The following is an 18,375-nucleotide window of genomic DNA, read 5'->3' as shown; positions in this document are numbered from 1 at the left end:
TCCTCTTCACTCTGCAGGCTTTCCCTTGCATCTCAACTGGAATCTACGGTTAGTGCCTTCATGTGTGTGTCTCCTCTGTTCCTACACTTTGTGTTTGTGTGTCAGTTTTCTATCATTTATTTCACATTTATTGATCACCAACAACACTTCCTCTCTGCTGTCTTCATTCACTGTACACGCTGTGTGCTCTCCATCACACGCTTGTCAGTCTGCCTGTTTGACCAGAGCGCCGAGCCTCCGGGTGCCGCTTGTCAAATGATCTCCCCCGACCCAGAGGTGGTTCTCAGATTAACGCCTTGGATTAAGAGCGGCAGATTAAGATAGATTAGGCCGGAGATTGTGTTATATTGACTGTAATCCTCTTCACGCTGGCAGGAGAGAGTCAAGGATAGTGCTTAAACACACCCCAGGGTGGCTTTGCTGTGAGGGCTAGTTGTTGACACCTCTCTGTCATTGCTGGAAAGAGGAAAAGGCTAAATTCCCAGTTGACTCCAGGTTGTCTTCCTCCCTGTTCTGCTTGTTTGTCATTGTCCCGCTGTTTCTTTCCTCTTGAGTGTTTTGTAGGTCAGGGTGTTGAAGCAGTAACACAAATTATGTAACTTTAGGAGGTATAAGCAGCTTGTGTCTCTACAGACAGACGGCTGCAATTGAAAACAAATCTGCCATCTTTAAGCCATAGTTCCACACAGAAAACATACCAGCGTATGAGTATCATTTTTAAAGAATGGTCTCATATTTTAGAGCTGTAACTTAATTCCTATTAAAGCATTAACTGCTCCTCATCAGTGTTTTATACACTCTGTAATCTAACGAAATTGGGAAAAACAAATGTGCCTGGCAGGCAGTCACACTAGTAGTTTGTTGTTTGTTTTTTTTTAGTAGTAACACAGATGATGTACACCTCTTCCCAGACTTTGTACCACTATTATAGCTGCACTTTAAGGCCCTGCAAAGCTTGCTGGTGTTTCAGTCAATAAGGCTGAGCAGACCTCATTACAGCGGAGGTGAGAAGACCTCTGCTGGGAAATAAGCGAAATAGTTTACTTACTTTACTAATAAGGACGGTAAATACATTTTTGGAGGGAATATAATTGCATCCTTGATTATGTTCATTAGCAACATTTTTCTCCTCAGGTTGCCTCTTGCGTCAGATATGTGGTAAAGTAGAGATTACTAAAACACTCGAGTTAAGGTTGGAGGAAAGATTTTGGTTTTGATTAAATATTAAAAAGGGAAACGTGTTCCACGCTGTGCTTCACATCCAGTGGTGTGCAAGTTAAGCTCTGAGATTAAATCGGTGCTCGCGCTCAGTTTTTGCACTAAATTTGTGGTACCGAAATAAACCACTTAATGTTTATTTTCCTGCATTTTAATTTTATAAATGAGCTGTTTTTTCAGTAGAGCCCCCAATCTTTGAAACTGCCTGCCAGGCACATTTGTTTTTCCCAATTTCGTTAGATTACAGAGTGTATAAAACACTGATGAGGAGCAGTTAATGCTTTAATAGGAATTAAGTTACAGCTCTAAAATATGAGACCATTCTTTAAAAATGATACTCATACGCTGGTATGTTTTCTGTGTGGAACTATGGCTTAAAGATGGCAGATTTGTTTTCAATTGCAGCCGTTTGAAACTGACTAAATCACTGAACTCTCCTACTGCTAAACCAGACAGATTACTTTTACATGCAAAGAAAAACAAAAGTACCAATCGAAAGCTCAGACACACCTGAGGGCAGATATGTTTCTAATTATTTGTGCGTCACAGTATCAGAACATTTTATGTTTAATAAGATAACGTGATGCACAAATGCACAAAATTACACTCTTTTGATTGTTGTACAGAGTGAGCATGAAGCCAGTGTGATTAAAAAAAAAAGTAAATTTCTTAAAATATGTTGAAAATTTATGAGAATATCAGTGATGTTTGCTTTGGAAGATCAATCGTTTAGTGGCTTTACAGGTGCGTCTGTGGTTTAGTTTTCTTCTCACTGGCTATTGATGATTCATCGCAATCGTTTATTTACTAGTAGAATAATCCAGGACCCCAATACACATATGTGGTACAATTTCCTGGATCAGCATTAGAAAGAAAGCTCAACCTACTGTGTTGTAGGTCACTGACGAATTCAGCAGATGTTGTTTTGTTTTTAAAAAATGTAGAAATCAATTAAAAATAAAGAAATGCTCTTCAATGATTGAGTGTGCCTAAGCTTTTCACTGGTATTGCATGTAAATATAAACCAATCAGTAGAAATCAGGACAGACGTAATTCAGCTCTACGGGACTTTTTATGGGCTGTTTCCACAGGATCTTACACTTTTCATGACTGATCCTTTGTGGTTATTACCAAAAACTGCCCTGATCCTTTAAGTCAATTTGACATTTCAAATTTGGTGCTTATTATGTTGACATTGTGGCTTGTTTTTCAGACCCATATGGACACAAATTACATTAATTTGACACCCAGCAGCCACCTTGTGAATCCTGTGTTGCATCCTGTTTTGTCTGCATATCAGTCATAAGTCTTTGTGCCATAGATCCAACAAGGTGCTGGAAACATTCCTCAGATGTTTTGGTCCATATTGACATGATCGTATCACACAGTTAGTGCAGATTTGTTAGGTACACGTCCATGATGTCAGTCCCTCTGTTCAACTACATCCCAAAGGTGCTCTATTGGATTGAGATCGGAGAGCCCCTGCGAATTGTAGTGTGAGTTTGCTGTTCTTTGCTTGCAGGAGTTGTGGCATTTCCACCCAGAGAACTGCTGCTCACTTGATCTTTTCTCCTTTAGACCATCCTTTGAAAACTTTAGCGATGGTGGTGTGGGGAAATCTCAGTAGATCAGCAGTTTCTAATTCTAATGCTTGGTATTGAACTTCAGCAGGGTGTCTTCACCTATAAAGCTAAATGCATCGAGTCGCTGCATTTACATTGACTGATTAGATATGTGCTGAACAGATGTACCTAATAAAGTGGCTTAGTTGGCTGAGCTTTTTTTTTCCTGTGCGAATTTGCACAGATTTGCTCAAAATCATCCAATATTTAACAGCACTGCTGTAAGCTGCACATTTTCTCTGCCTCCTCCAGCACTAGCACTAGCCTTGCTGACAACCTGTGGTGCTGTTTACATCATATGCAATGAATGCACTCAGTGGCAACTATTCAAAACAATCAGTGTGCTCAGTGAACAGCTCTGCTCACGCCATTGTATTTTTCAGTCTTTATTTCAGTATTTTATGCGTGGATGTAACATATACATTTAAAATTAAAATTATAAGGGTTGAAATATTGAATTAAAGAGTGACGCAGGTCTCAATTGGTCCAAATAAACAGAAAAAGGAGTGAAAACACCTGTGCAGATGGAGTGAGGCCACTTGAATTAGATGCACATGTCAATCAGTAAAATGTTTTATATAACAAGCCATAGTGGGCACATATTAACATATTATATTATATTACATTTTCTTCAGTGCATTTGTTTCAGTGCTCTAACAAATTGTATGTTGCTAATTTGTACCGTCGCGTATTCCCCTGTGCTAACACGCTGAACCATCTCCTAATGTATAATCACATAGTGTTTGTTTGGGTTGAGCAGTTTGGCCAGATGATGAGTTTTCATTGCCTTTGTGCTGCTTTACCAGCGCTGGGTATAATTTTCCAGCAGTGAAAGGTCTCAGCTGCTCAATGAATATAGAAGAAGAAAAGCAGCCTTTCTCCATCTGTCTCCTCGTAACCAACAAGTGTGTTGTGTCTGCGTCTCGCTGGAATAACTGAGTCGGGATCAGACGACGTGAGAGGAGTCAGGACGGGGAGTGTTAGAATAGTGGAAAGAAGAACAGAAAGCACCGAAGACAACAGCACAATGCAAGCACACAGATCTCTCTCTGCACCTGTTCTCGAAAACTGTGTGTGTATTTTTGATGTCACTTGCGCGTGTGTGTTTGTGTTTCTGTAGGATATCCATCTGAGCGGGCTGTGCACGAGGCGTTAAAAACTGTGAGGGACTACCTCGATGCACATCATGACAAGGTGGGTATGTGTTTGTGTTTGCGCCTGCATGATTGGCAAATTTTCCCCTACCCTTTCCTCCAGGTATTATTTCTCTCACAGCTGTTGTTTTTGTTTTCGGGCGATACGAGGAAAAGGGTGCATTGAGAAAACACACACAATCAGACACACAAAAAATATTTTTGAACACACACCCAAGTTCTGCCTCTCTCATGCTCATGGCCAAGTCTGCGTTTTAATTGGCTCCTTGCGGGACCAAACCCGACTAACACAAACACACAGGCACGCACACACTTTCTCTCTCAGGAGAAACGCCAAGCGGAGAAAAGACAAAATGATGGAATAGATGACTGGAGGGGAGGGACGGAGGAAGAGATTGGAAAAGGCGGAAACTTTCCAATCAGTCATTGACAAGCCCTAAACTCTCCTCCCTTTTTCCCCTCCTTTACTTCTCTGGTCTCCTCCCACTTCTCTTTTTCCATCTTTGAAGCCTCGCTGTTACCGCCGTCCTGCACGGCCTCCCAGAGAGGGTGCTGATGATGTTATTGTTAGCTCTGACATCTCCAGAGTCTCTGTAGCAATACCGGTCGACTGATGCCATCAGCCGCTCTGTGCATAGCAAATGAACTCAAATCATTGCATTTCTCACCAGACTGGACAACAGACAGCAAGCCTCGAATGTCAGTAAATAAGACCAGAAGGCCAAATCAACAAAATTATTTATATTCTGCCCACAACTACTTCCACTCTGCTTTTAAGGGGGAAAAAAATATTGAAGGCGACCACATAAATATAAAGAGAGAATGTTTACCAGAGGAAATTGGGTTTATTCATTAATTGAAAAGTTTTATGGGGTTTTGTCGAGCGTGTTCTGGCTCTGAGCGCTTTAATGTTGAAATGAAATTGAAAACTGCAAACATAGTAAGGTGCAAAATGGACTCAAGACACGGGTCAGTATGCCTACATTCTGCATCAAATGTAATAAAAATCGAATCATTTATGTGCAGAAAACATACCAGTTTTAAAATGTAACTGCTGTTGTTGTTGTTTTGTTTTTTGGGGGACCGGGGGGGTCTCGAATTAGACTCAGAGTCAACTAGAGAGTCTCATCAAATCCTTTTAGCAGCTCTTCTGGCTTTTTATTCATAATCACGAGCTTCTTCAGCAGATTGAGCTTTTTAGTTGCATTGAGCTGCAAAGCCCCACCCTACTCTTACAATTTAATTACACTTCTGCATTATGTCTATGGGGTAACTTGCGTCATAGCTGGAACCCCATTTTAACCCTACGCCGCAATCTTCTGCATAACCTGACGTGCACCTCGCTAGAAATGTAACCACGCGTTGGGTTGGGATCAAAGGAGCTTCCGGTTACTGCACAAGTTAGGATGTAAATTTCCCACAGAAGTCTAAATTAAACGTTAGCAGCAGTGTGTGATACTGCAAAACCAAGTAAATACAGAACTAATATCACTGATATTTTTAAACTCTAAAGGCGGCTTATGTACAGGAGAGCAATACAAGATGATTTATGAATTTAATGTACCAAACTTGGAGAGAAACATATTAAAGTATCAGTCCTATCACATCATTAGGGATCCAATGTCAATGTTGGCATCAATACAATCGATCTGCTCTCCCCTAACTCTTGGGGTGTCGTCACACCTGTAACGGTTTTTAATCTGTTCAAATCAAATTATTCCCCCACTTGGTGCCGTTTGTTTCTGCAGCTGTAAACACAGCAATCACATTCAGACACAGACCAAAACAACAACAGTTCTGGTTAAAGTTGGTCTCATTATAAATGACTTCAAAGTGGTTCCTTTAAGGACATGGTCCAGTCCAACTACCAAGTGTACACTGCAGGCTTCAACACCTTCCTCTAGCTGGGTTTGCTTTGCATTCTGGGAATAAGCAGTCCCACAGATGTACTGTAGCAACTAGCCTCCTACATACAGTTATATGCCCAGGTAAATATAAATGCTAGGAGAAAACTCTTCACGTTATCTACTACTCCAGGACCCAGCACCTTCTCTCTGTGTTTATTTTTGATGCTCGCACTGCTGATGCATCTTGCCAGTAAGCAGACTGAGCATTCTCACGCGGTTTGTAGTGACACGTTTTGGTCCTCCATGTGGAAAGAAACCTAACCAAATGAAAAATCTAAAAGTTTACAAGCTCATCAACTGATCGGTATAGCTTTACATTCTCTTAAGTGTGCAATACTTTCATGGAATGTATATCAAAGAGGCCACTCATTGGTTTCTGGTCACCTCTGTACTATTTTGTTGAACAACTTATCTTCTAACACTCTGAGTTGGTGAGCAAACTCCATCCAAAAACTTTACAGAAAGACATATCTGCTAATTGGTGCTAAATAACAGACTAATAAAAGGAAACGGTAGAACTCACTAAAAGTAAAGCACAAATGTTTTGAAGAGACTGCACCATGCTGGTCCAAAAGGGGAGCCTTGATGTACAAATTCTCTCTTGTTAACCACAGTTAGCCAATTTTTAAAATATTTTTTAAAGCAGATCAAACGCAGCTTGGTGTGAATGAACAATCATTTTCAGGATGAGGTTTGGCTAATGATCAGTATGACTTTCAATCTCATCTGTTAAGCAGTATGAAATCCTAAAACTCTAAATTAATAATTTGACTAGTTCCACAATTGCATTATTTCTGGACAAGTTGCGCTATGACTGAAGTCTTCAGAAAATCTACTAAATAGACATCGTGGTGAGAATATTGTTTTAGTTGCTGTCGAGCCTGAAGTAAAGCTGAAAAGCACAGTATTATATATATTTTTAGATGCGTCGTTTGTTAAAGGATATGCATTTTCACAAGAGCACAAAGACTAATGTAATTTCCACAACAGTTGACAGGTTTTCTGTTTGAGAGGGGAATATTTACAGGTTGTGTAACGTGTTTCCATTAACAACAGGCTGTTCTCATAGAGCCATTTACAGTGACTTGCTGTTATTGTTAGCATTAGCATCTCTAGGCTCGCTGCTGCAGTAGTGTGAGAATTAGTTCCCACTTCTACAGTTTTCAAGTGGAGCCACCTTCGTGTGGAGGTTAGAAATTTCAAACCTTAGCCTAGGGGATCTAGTTACATTTCCATATCTTCCCTTTTAGCTTCCATGCAAATCCTGGTGAGTGATGGTAATTGTACAGCAAGCCGGGGCTGAAAAACATGGGCTGCAGGCTAGCATGCTGCTGAAATGTCTCTTTGAAAGCACTGAGACTTAAACTCCCACACCAGGCTGAAAGAGATGGAAACAGCCTGGCTATAAATTGCACTGCCTCACCCAAAACAGAGAAATCAAAACCTTTGTAGAGACATTAGGGTGGTAATAATGTTTGTCAGAGTCAGAGCAGAGTAGAGGTTATATCCCTAGAAGCATCGTTTTACTGTAGCTAAAGTAACTTTAATCATTACAGGCTACATCCACAGTGTGTACTGTACTCCGTCCAGATATACAGAGCATAATATAAATATTATAGACTGCAGAGCTGGGGTCTAAACAACATAGGAGCTCGGAGCATAAAGATTCTTTGTCATATACTAGCTGCACACTCTCAGCCAATGTCTTAATATTGTTTGAAAGCTACTGTATTATGTTTATGGCTTTGTGTGTGTGTGTGTGTGTGTGTGTGTGTGTGTGTGTGTGTGTGTGTGTGTGTGTGTGATGATCTCTCTAACCCCTTTATTTCTGCCTCTGTCTTTTTGTCTTTCTCTTTATCACACACATACCCACTCTTTCCCTCTCTTTGCACATTTTCAGCACTCTGTCCCCAGCACACAGAGTAATAAGCGCCTTGTCGTGGCATTATCATAATAGAGAGCTAATAGTGGAGTAATGGACTGATGCATTAGTGGCATTCTCCTGATATTGCCACCGCACAGTGTCACACATTTTTACATTGTTCCCTGCTGCAACTGATGGATTCAGAGTTATTGCATATGCTTGCAATAAAGGTCATTTTGTGTGTGTGTGTGCGTGTGCGTGTGCGTGCGTGCGTGCGTGCGTGTGTGCGTGTGTGTCAGCTGGACAGAGTCATCTTCTGCGTGTTCTTGCCGAAGGATCAGAAGCTGTATGAGGAGAACCTGCCACTCTACTTTCCTGCTGGTGAGTTTCCTTCATATATATGTGCAGCTACACGTATCAGCAACAACATTAAAACCAGTGACAGATGAAGTGAGGAATACATAATGCAATGTGTTGGGAAACCATGGCTCCTGACATATATACAGGATCGGGATCACACATACAAAAAATAGCCATATATTAATGCAACCAAACAGCTTTTAACATTGATTGATTTTGAGAGGTATTCCAGGCTGATGTGTAAATGGCTCTGTGAGAGAACAAGTATAGGGAGGGAGCAGCATGTGTTCAGGGCCTGCAGAGAGAAGGAAAATCCATCCATCCATGAGCTTGTGTTAGTTTGTTCTTATATACATATAGCATTTTAGCCCCAGAAAACCAAGATGGATGCAGTGAGATTGGTATAAAATAGCTATAAATGAGTCCTGAACTCTAGAAATGAGTTAACATTTTGCACTTGACTCATGTCAAGTTTTTTTAGACTTCAGTCAGACAGCCCTAAAGATTTGTCAGCGACCCCTAGGAACCACAGGTCACTGGGGAAAAATGTATATTCCACGACTGGTTGGTGAGTGGTTGATGCTTGTCAAAACACTGACTTGGTGGTCGTGAAATTTAAAGGAACTGCGATACAAACAGCAGATGGGAAGTAACAAAGTGCAAATGCTTTGGTTCTGTACTTAGTAGAATTTTCAGGTATCTGTATTTTACTTGAGTATTTATTTTCCTGACAGCTTGTCTTTGTCTAGCTGGAAAAAACAACTAAACCCTTTGTTTGTATGACACGCCATATTGAAATTATATTTTTTAAAGAAAACATTTTTTTAATTGCAAAAATGTATAAATAAACTCAAGTACAGTCAAAGGCTAAAGTCAAATAAAATAAGATATATATGCGAGCTTAAGGCATAAATAATGTACCTTTGTCTTCTTGGAAGACTTTCTGATGTTAATTGGAGGCAAGTTTTTGTTCTGCTGAAAACAGACATTATGATTGTGTAGACATTAATTAATATTAATGATGATTCAGTGTCCAGTCTAACAGCCCTCGGGGTCAGTGGCTCAGCGTTTAATAGCACTTGTATATTTTTATTGGTTTGTGGGGTTTTTTCTGTTTATAAATATTAATGCAATTTAATTAATAAAACATTTGATATTATGTCACTCAGGGGTTTTCCTGAGTGGACATCAGCGGGGTGGGAGGAGGTGTGTGTGTGTGTGTGTGTGTGTGTGTGTGTGTCTGACATCATAACAATCAGATTCAGTGTTAAACCATCATGTTTGAGTCGGTGCAGCTTTAACTTTTGGTTTGTGTCGCACTTTTTTATAATTTCACTGCCACTCAGCAAGCAGTTTTTCGAGGGTTTGCAGACAAGTGGAGATCTTCCATGCAAACTATTGGCGATGCACACCCGCCAGTAACCACAGCAATCAAAAAGAGGCATTTAGCGTAGCTCTTTGCAGCTATTTTCACCTGGTGCCAGCTGGCAACCTACAGCAACCACTAACCGCTTGGGATTACACACTTTCTCCTAGCAACATGTGTTTTCCAGGTCATCAGTAACCACTGCCTAGGCCTGCATGAATGGAATCTTAGATGCATAGCATAAAGTCTGTGGTCAACACTCGCTTTGGTCATTTTTATGATTTGTTCGATAGTAGTTTCAAAATTCATAAACAGGTGCGTAAGAGTGTTTAAAGAGATCAATTATAACTTCTTGTACTCTGTCTTATTCACCATTATTTTATTAAATCACAATGTTTTGGTCCAACTGACCTTCATTAGATAGAAATTATGGCAATCATTTGTTCAATAACAAAAAAATAAATGCCCCACTTGCAAATTTTAAGCTTTATGTGTGCTAGAGAAAGCAGGTGGTTAATAAGTGGCTAAATAAGAGTAAGTTGTTGAAGACATTCAGCATCATCACATTAACCATTTCCCCCATAAAGACAACATTTGACGACCTCCCTGGTACCCTTAATGACGAGCCTTGACACCTCATTATATATCAATAAAGACACGGTTTGACCATTAGAATAGTTTCTGGGTTTTTCCGAGGGTAGCCGCAGAGGCGGAGACCACCCTCACTAACCTGCAAACCCAGGCATTTTCTTCTAGAAGCAGAAATATGACAGAAAGCACTCAAGTCAGAAAAAACATTGCAAAGGTTACTCCTAGTGGACTTTCAAGGGGTATAGAGTTAAACACAGGAACTTGATTTTGGTCACACAGTCTTGATTTATAGCCTAACATTATTGTGGTGAGCTACTTTCTTTTGCATTTAAGTTTCAAAAATCACAAAAAAGGGTGTCAGTTTGTAGAGATTTGCTGAACCAAACATGGTGGCATTAAAGCTTTCCCACAGAGCCTTTTTTTCTGATACTCATAAAAAAAGAAAAGCCTATTGATAACTCCCACTGGCATTTTGTCAAGCAACCAAGATGATGCCCGCTTTCAGTTTTTTGCCCTATAAAAAGCATAGTCAGTGTGGCACTTTATGGATAACACGCAGGTTGTACTTTTATCTCTGATCACATGAGTCACCTGAAATATGAATGAATGTTACAAACAATCTCTACGCTCATGAGCTGCCTTATTATAAAAGTTCTCACTGTTGAGCTTCCTTTTAACAGGAAGGACCTTGAGAGTAATGGCTGTGTGTGTGTGTGTGTGTGTGTGTGTGTGTGTGTGTGTGTGTGTGTGTGTGTGTGTGTGTGTGTGTGTGTGTGTGTGTGTCCCCTGCAGCTTCTTTGTTTTGTATTTTGATACAAACATGTCTTTTCATTCTGTATCCTGCCTTCATTTCTTCGTCCACCACTTTAGCCTGACCTGTGGCAGCGACCCGTTGTTCAGGTAACCATCGTGGTGTTGTGCGTCAACATGTGTGGTTTCTTCTATCAACTTAACTGCATTCAGTCTGTTTGTCGACACGCAGTCTTAACCCCAGTGCAAAATGTAAATTACGTGTCACGGAGGGGAAACTCTGACATTTCCTTCAACCGGCACTCGTCCCATTTTGCAAATAAATTGCTCATATTTAGACCTCAGTTAAATGAAAATGGCATTCTGTGCATTCCTGAGTACAACGGCTGGCCTCAAGCTAGTTAGTTTTCGAAATGATGCAAGGAAAAAAGAAATGGGCTTTGTTTTTTTTTTGTTTTTTTCCTGCAGTGGTGAAAAGGGTCTGATTTAAATGAAAAATAACAACCACTTTTTAAGCCTCCAAGGTGCCTTCTTGAGTCATGCCTCACCTGCTTTCCAAAACAGACTGAAAGGAAAGTGTTGTGCCATCGCTACAGATTGATCTATTTGGTTAAACGAAGTTTTGTAAATAAGTAAAATGTATTTAATGTTATGTTGGCTTTAGCTGTGACATGATGACTTTACCCATTTGTTTTGATTACACTTGTGATTTATGGTGTTATATTGCCAAGCAGTCTGGCTCCTAAGCATGATCAGTCATTCACTCAATTATTCAAATTAAGCATCGGTATTACAACTGCAGCCTTAACCCCTAATGTCTTGCTTTACCGCTGCTATAAATCAAACTCACCTCTTGCCTTCGGAACATTTTGAGAGAGAGGTCTTAACAGTCGTATGCTTTCTGGTTTTGTAATTTTTAATGGGTGTTATGTGGCTTGGGACGCAGGTGCTACCAAAGCTGCTGAAAAGAAATCCAACAAATTATCAACCGCAGGTCTTTTGTACGAGTGAAGCCGTGCTTTTGGGTTTGACAGAATTTAAATTTAAATGAGAGCTTCAGATGGAGCCGGGTCACTCTAACACTCATAATAGAGATGCATGGCAGAAATATTAGTGAAATTAACTGAAATCAGGCAAACTTAATCACCACAGAAAAAAGTGAACCAGAGCAGGATTGCAGTGTTTAATTTTAAATGAAAATGAGATCATGAAATTGTCTCAGCGCAGGAAAGTCAAAGCAGAGAAATGCTGCTGGCGCTGGAATATATCACCCTTTGTAACATTAATATGCGTTCTGCAGTTCAACAGTTCAAGAAAACATACAGCATACATGTCATTTAACATTGTTTTCTCACCTTTGAGTGCTTTTAGACGTGTTGGCAGCAGCTGAGTTCTACATAAAGAAACAAATGTAGACACAGAGAGAGTTTTCTGTTTTTCACAAACATGGCCTGACAGCCAAGGCGTTAAAGAGGAGTGGGAGAGAGAAGAGAAGAAGCCTGCTTAACCTAAGAGGAGAATCCAATCAACACTGCAGCCTTATCTCTTATATGAACTCACACACCGGGTCAAGAGTCTTAATCTTTTTTAAAATCTTTTTTTGTGAACAGATTTGACCACTAGCCCCCCGAATCTGAAAGTATTTTTCATTTATTAAAGTTCAAGGAGGATCAATTGCTAAAAATAATGAGATCTCAAAATGTGATGAACTGCTTTTTATAAGCATTCACTGGCCACTTCATTAGGTACCCGTTGCAAGCACTGGATTGAACCCTTGCTTTCGTTCTTGGGAGCATAGCGTGAACAAGGTGTTGGAAACACTGCTCAGAGACGTCACACAGTTGTTGCAGATTTCTTAGATGCACATTGATGACACGTATCTCCTTTTCCATAACATCTTAATGATGCTGTATTGGATTGATATCTGGTGGCTGTGGAGGCCATTTGAGTACAGTCATTGCTATGTTCAAGAAGCCTGTTTGAGGTGATTTCAGCTATATGACATGACACGTCCTGCTGCATCAGAAGCCATCAGAAGATGAACTCAAAGTGCTTTCTGCTGCTGTCTAAGTCTCATTCACCTAAGCATTCATACAACAATTTTATCTGCGCCTAAGCTCTTTCTATTGTTCACACATGTTCACACTCCAGTTGATGCACTGGAAGCAACTCTGGGCTTCATATCTTGCCAAGGATACTGTAGCATTTTGACTGCAGGAGTCAGGGATCAGGGAGCAATGCTTGGGCAGACTGTGATATTTGAATGGCACTCATTCTATACTAAGGGGCCCAGCACACCTTTACACCACCAACAACAGCCTGGAAACCAGGATGTATACACGATTTAATGTTGTTTTTGAGCCTACCATGTAAATTTTACAGAAGAAATCAAGAATCATCAAGCATGACAAATTTCGGTGAGCTCATGTGAATTGTAGCATCAGTTTCCTGTTCCTATTTGACAGGAGTGGCACCCGGTGTGGTCTTCTGCTGCTGTAGCGCATCCATTATGGGTTCAGAGATGCTCTTCCGCATACCTTGGTTGTAACAAGTGGTTATTTGAGTTACTGCTGCCTCAAAGCCATTATTCTCCTCTGACATCTGGTATTAACAAGACATTTTCTGCCAGAGAACTGCTGCTCACTGGATATTATCTTAACTTCAAACCCCTCTCTTTGAACACTAGAGATGGTTGTGTGGGAAAATCCCAGCAGATCAGCAGTTTCTAAAATACTCAGACAAACCCCAAAACCCTGCTACGCTCAGTGACTTGAATCACCTTTCTTCCTCATTCTAATGCTCAGTTTGACCTTAGCAGGGTCACTACATGCCCAACTGCACTGAGTTGCTGCCATATGATCAGCTAACTATCTATTTATGTCAACCCTCAGTTAAACAGGTATACCTAATAAAGTGTCCGGGGAATGTAGATACAAAATATACAAAAAACAATGTATTTGCAGATAAAAGGGGAAGCAGAAGTGGATACTTCCTGCTAAAACGTTTAATGCGCAGGTGTGAGTTTATTTTGAGAGAATCCCACATACGCCCTTACGCTGACTAATACCCAGTAGAGCATCATCAGTGTATTTATCCACTGCTGAAAATGGTACCCAATAAACAAACTATTTATTCTTGTTTGAGTAACGTTTGCTAAAAAGCTGTTATACATTGCCTTTAAAAGTAAAACCACAAGACTAAATATATATGACTATAACAGGCAGTGAACAGTAGTCAGAGTACTGAGCAAAAAGCACCGACCTTCCGCCTCAGCTACCTATGTAGAAAAATAAGCTACAAGGTAAAATCACAGCAGCCCTTTATTTCTGTTTGGCCGGAAGGAAAATGTATTTTTATGTCTAAATCCAGTTTGTCATCAGTTTGTGGATATGTTTAGAGAGACGTTTAGTCATCAGCCACAACAAATCAAGGCAGAAACTCCAGTTCACTTCAGGCCAGTTTCGAAAATGAGTCAGTTCTCATCGACTCCTGTTTAAAATAAATAAATAAATAAAAAATGTTCTGCCTAAAAAAGGAGCAAAAAAATTTTTGGTCATTGTAGCTTTGAGAAACAAGTAGGTGGCAACAAAAGTGGCTGAAGGCACTGTCTTATAGCGATCACTTTTAAACCAATTGTTTTATTTTGGAGCATTTTAATGCAGTTATCTGACAAATAATATAGCCTGCCCAAGTATTTTATTTCAAAGCTAGCACTTTTTTAGCATGTATCTCTTTGTTTGGATGCATCAGCTTGTGTCTCAAATATAAAACATGACAGCAGCAGAAACTCAGAGTTTAAAAAGAAAACTCCACAAAGTAGTGGTGAATATTTTTATTTGCAATCTGTGCACCAGCTATTTTCTCCCTGAGTAGCTAAATATTCTGCTAAAATACCAGACGAAAGAACAAAAATGGATAAAGACTGAATACGCGATTCATATTTTCCAAATATTTTCCATTTTTTTTCCTTTCCACCTACATTTTCACTTTGATGACCTTGTGAGGTCAAATTATATCACTGTGCTGTTTACAGCTTGTTCCTCTACCCACAACTGGCCAACAAATATGTAGTTATTGCTTTACAGGCTAAGTGTTAAAGAATGATCAGTGCGTACAGCTCAGAGCATTAGAGGCTGTTTTTTCTTCCTATTTCTTGTAGCAGTAGCTTCCACTCAGCAAGCCAAAGTCTCAAACTGCGGCACAGCCGGTCAGATGCCTGAACCATGAAATCAGCACTTTCACATCTTCACCCTGGGTCAGCTGACCGAAAAGGTTATTTTCCCCCCAAAAATCCAGGTGTGCCCCTTTAAAAAAAAAAAGTCTGAGCGAGCTGCTGGTGTCTTTCTCCTCTAATGGATGTGCAGCAGATTTGGTAGCAGTAGTGGTGCTTGGCTGTTAGATGGACCGGAACTGTCTGTCAGTGTGACAGAGCTGCTGCAGGCAGGCCTCCAAGTCTCCACTATAAACCTTATGTGTCTCCAACACCTGGCACTACCTACGCTGGCTGTCTGTCTGATGTGTATGATTGTGTGTTTGCATGTTTTGAGTGCGTCCTTAGCCATGTTGGGCTGAGAGTGACTAAGCCTCGCTAACAGATCCCTCTGAAGCAACCAGACGCTCCAGAAGCCAAAATGCTTTTAACCGCTGCATGACCAAGGTAAAATGTTCCCCCCACCGTGTTTTACATGTTTCCATTTCCTCTCTCCCTCTCTCTCTGTCTGCTCCCACAGAGGCCACAGTCAAGAGCAAACTCTAAGAGAGTGGATTTGTCAGATTTGGTTGCCGTGGATACACACCGCTACACTCACATCCAGATTCTTTCTCCTCCTCCTCCTCCTCCTCCTGTTTGCCATTGACGCAAATCAAGACCATCTTCATCAGGAAGATAAGTTGCAAATGGGTGATTGCCTTTTTGAAGTGCTACGGTTCTCCTGCAGATGTTGTTGGAGGAGGTGGTTTTCTTTTTCTCACTTCTTCCCACTAATGGCTGAGGTTAGGAGCGGTGTTATGATGACTGTGTGAAATGAGGCAGATAATTCTTATGAAAAATGGACTGTGCGTACTCGTAAGCTTCACTCTACCTGTGATCAGCGGCAGCTTCGCATCAGGCTTACGTCCCCCACCCTCCCGATTTCTCTCTTCCCTGTACTACAGCATTTGAATATTAAAATATCAGCATGTGTGCGTGATTGTAACACACATGACAAAAGCTTATTAAAATGAATCTGAGCTTTGTGTGAGCGCAGTGATTATTTCTCTGGTTATGAAAGAGTCGATGAGTCAGGGCGCCATTCGAGAACACTTCACACCAGTATTTCCTTCTCCACTCTCTGGCAATTCTTTGTGAAAGAGATCGAATAAACTGGAAGATGAAGTCAAACCTTTCTGGAGGAAGTGTGTGCTGCTACTGCCATTTGATATGTCCTGCCGAGAGAGCGCAGAGTGGGAGACTTTATAAATACCCTCTATTTTAAACGTGTGCAATTTTTTTTTAAAGGCAAGCGTTCAGACACCCTTTAAAAGATTATATTGTTATAGTCTAGCCTACTATACTCATATACTCTAGTAAGCAAGCTCACAGTTGAATACCAGTTGAATACTGGAAGGAAAGACGGAGCTTTTCAGCCTGCAGCACCAGGGCTCTCGAACAGCCCCCCCCCCCCCCCCCCCCCAGCTGCGTTTAGCTGACTCTTTAGAGTCTTTTAAAAAAAAAAAAACTGTTCTGTTTAATCTTCTACTGAAATTCTTTTGTTTTTTAAATGTATTTTTATTCTATTTTAACATTTAGTTCCTTAGAATTATCTAATATCTCGTCCCTAATTCATAAGTTTTGATTATGAATATTCATCACACAGCAAGTTCCTTTTCTGAGGACGTGTTTGACACTTTTTTGAGCCTCTTATTGAGCTTGCTACAGTCTCTGTAAAAGCTGAAACCAAAATTCCCATCAACAAGTGATTTGATGAATCTGTTCCACAAGTTATCTCCAACCTGAAGATTGGGACCCACTGTGCAATCTTAACTCATATTTTAAACACAGAACATATCTACATATCAAACGTTAGTCTGTTTAAGTTACATGAAGGCAGAAGCTGATACATTTTAAATCATGGGTAATTTTTTTCTGATAATAATAAAGACTAGCAAATGTAGGAAAAATCATGAACGTCAGTGACTCGTGTTTAATTGAAATAGCTTCACTGAATTAATCTTGCAGAATGTCAAACGGTGCTAATATTTAATTATCACAGAGCCCTTTTTCTCATGAATGACTAACCAGAACAAATTTGACAAAAATATTTCACTTGGTAATCATACAGTACTGTGCAAAAGTCTTGAGTCATCCCTCATTCCTTTATGTGTAGCTAGAAAAATGGAAACTAGGTGCTGAAGCATATGCAAACGGGGATGGAAATACAGTAAAAACAGTCTGCACAAGTCTATCGAGCTTGAAAGCTAATAATTGTTCTCAGTTCTCAGGTCCAGGCTTCTTGAAAGACATTCAAAGCTCTTCTCCAGATGTTGGCCTCATCTTTTTCTTCAAAATGATCCCACATTGCTTCAGTAACTTTGAGGCTCAGACTCCAGGGAAGCCAATCCATGACTGATAGTGTACCACTGTAAAAGACTGAGTCGACTACAAATCAGTGAAGCCGATCGAGAAATGCCTTAAACCTGCATTCTTGCTAAGCAGAGCCGCCAGAGTACGACTCCACTGGCGGAAAACAGAAGTCTGATTAAGTTGAAGCCTGTGACAAATACTCTCATTTTCACTTAATTTATGACCTCAGATGATGTTTTCCCAATAAGTGCTTTTAGTTAGAAGTTTCTACAAGTTCAGTTTAATATAGCAAGATATTTACTTTACACGTTGTATATACACATATATATGTCATGTTTATGGCCATTACACAGAAAGTATGTTGCAAAAAAATACCGAGACAAAATTCAGAATTTTCCAGATCCGTACTTGCCATGTCAAGTGTACTCTATATAAACTGAACGTGTTTCTCAAGAAAAGATCCACTGTGTGATCGAGATGATGAGCTCGTCCTGATGTTTCTAAACAAGAAAATGGTTTCATTCTGGTTTCATCGGATTCTCACAACAAGGCGGCGGCAGCAGAATTTCATGGTTTGATCCAGGAGTTGAATCACCGTATCACAACTGCTTTCAATAATTTCACAGAGCCGACTGACCCAAAGTAACATACAGTACTGTTATTTGACTTTTTCCTTATCATTCTATATTCAGTACTGGTGCTCTTTTGAGCATCGAGTTCATTTGTTGCAAATGTGTGGTGTCCCTCAGTTTCCGGTCAGACTCACGTGTTGCTCATGAAATCTCGCTCCAAAATCTCTGGTAAAACTGGTAACAGCCACAATGCTCGGGATCTTGTCACAATGGTCACATCCATCTCTTTTATACAGTCTGTGCTCTAAAGGTGCTACATAGTCTTCTCTGTAAGCCAGCTCCCTCTGTCTGATACTGAGCAGGTAGTCTGCTGTTGGCTTTCCATTTTCTCTGAAGGTTAGGGAGCTGC

General features: G+C 40.3%; 1 protein-coding gene across 3 annotated transcripts in view; it reads left to right on the top strand.

Annotated features, from left to right (window-relative positions):
- macrod1 (mono-ADP ribosylhydrolase 1) overlaps nt 1-16,067 on the top strand; it is a 147,492-nt gene extending 131,425 nt beyond the window's left edge. For 2 of the 3 annotated variants that reach the window (XM_004545570.5, XM_023154821.3), the window contains 4 exons: nt 18-48; nt 3,961-4,034; nt 8,065-8,146; nt 15,563-16,067. In XM_004545570.5, coding sequence (XP_004545627.1) covers nt 18-48; nt 3,961-4,034; nt 8,065-8,146; nt 15,563-15,588 — 213 coding nt within the window. In that variant the 3' untranslated portion in view covers nt 15,589-16,067. Of the gene's footprint in view, nt 1-17; nt 49-3,960; nt 4,035-8,064; nt 8,147-10,952; nt 10,983-15,562 lie in introns of all 3 variants that reach the window. The other variant, XM_023154822.3, reaches the window with a different exon arrangement.
- Nucleotides 16,068-18,375: the final 2,308 nt, after the last annotated feature.

Source organism: Maylandia zebra, linkage group LG2, assembly GCF_041146795.1.
Source record: "Maylandia zebra isolate NMK-2024a linkage group LG2, Mzebra_GT3a, whole genome shotgun sequence".
Classification (NCBI taxonomy): domain Eukaryota; kingdom Metazoa; phylum Chordata; class Actinopteri; order Cichliformes; family Cichlidae; genus Maylandia; species Maylandia zebra.
This window is presented reverse-complemented; position numbering and strand designations above follow the sequence as displayed.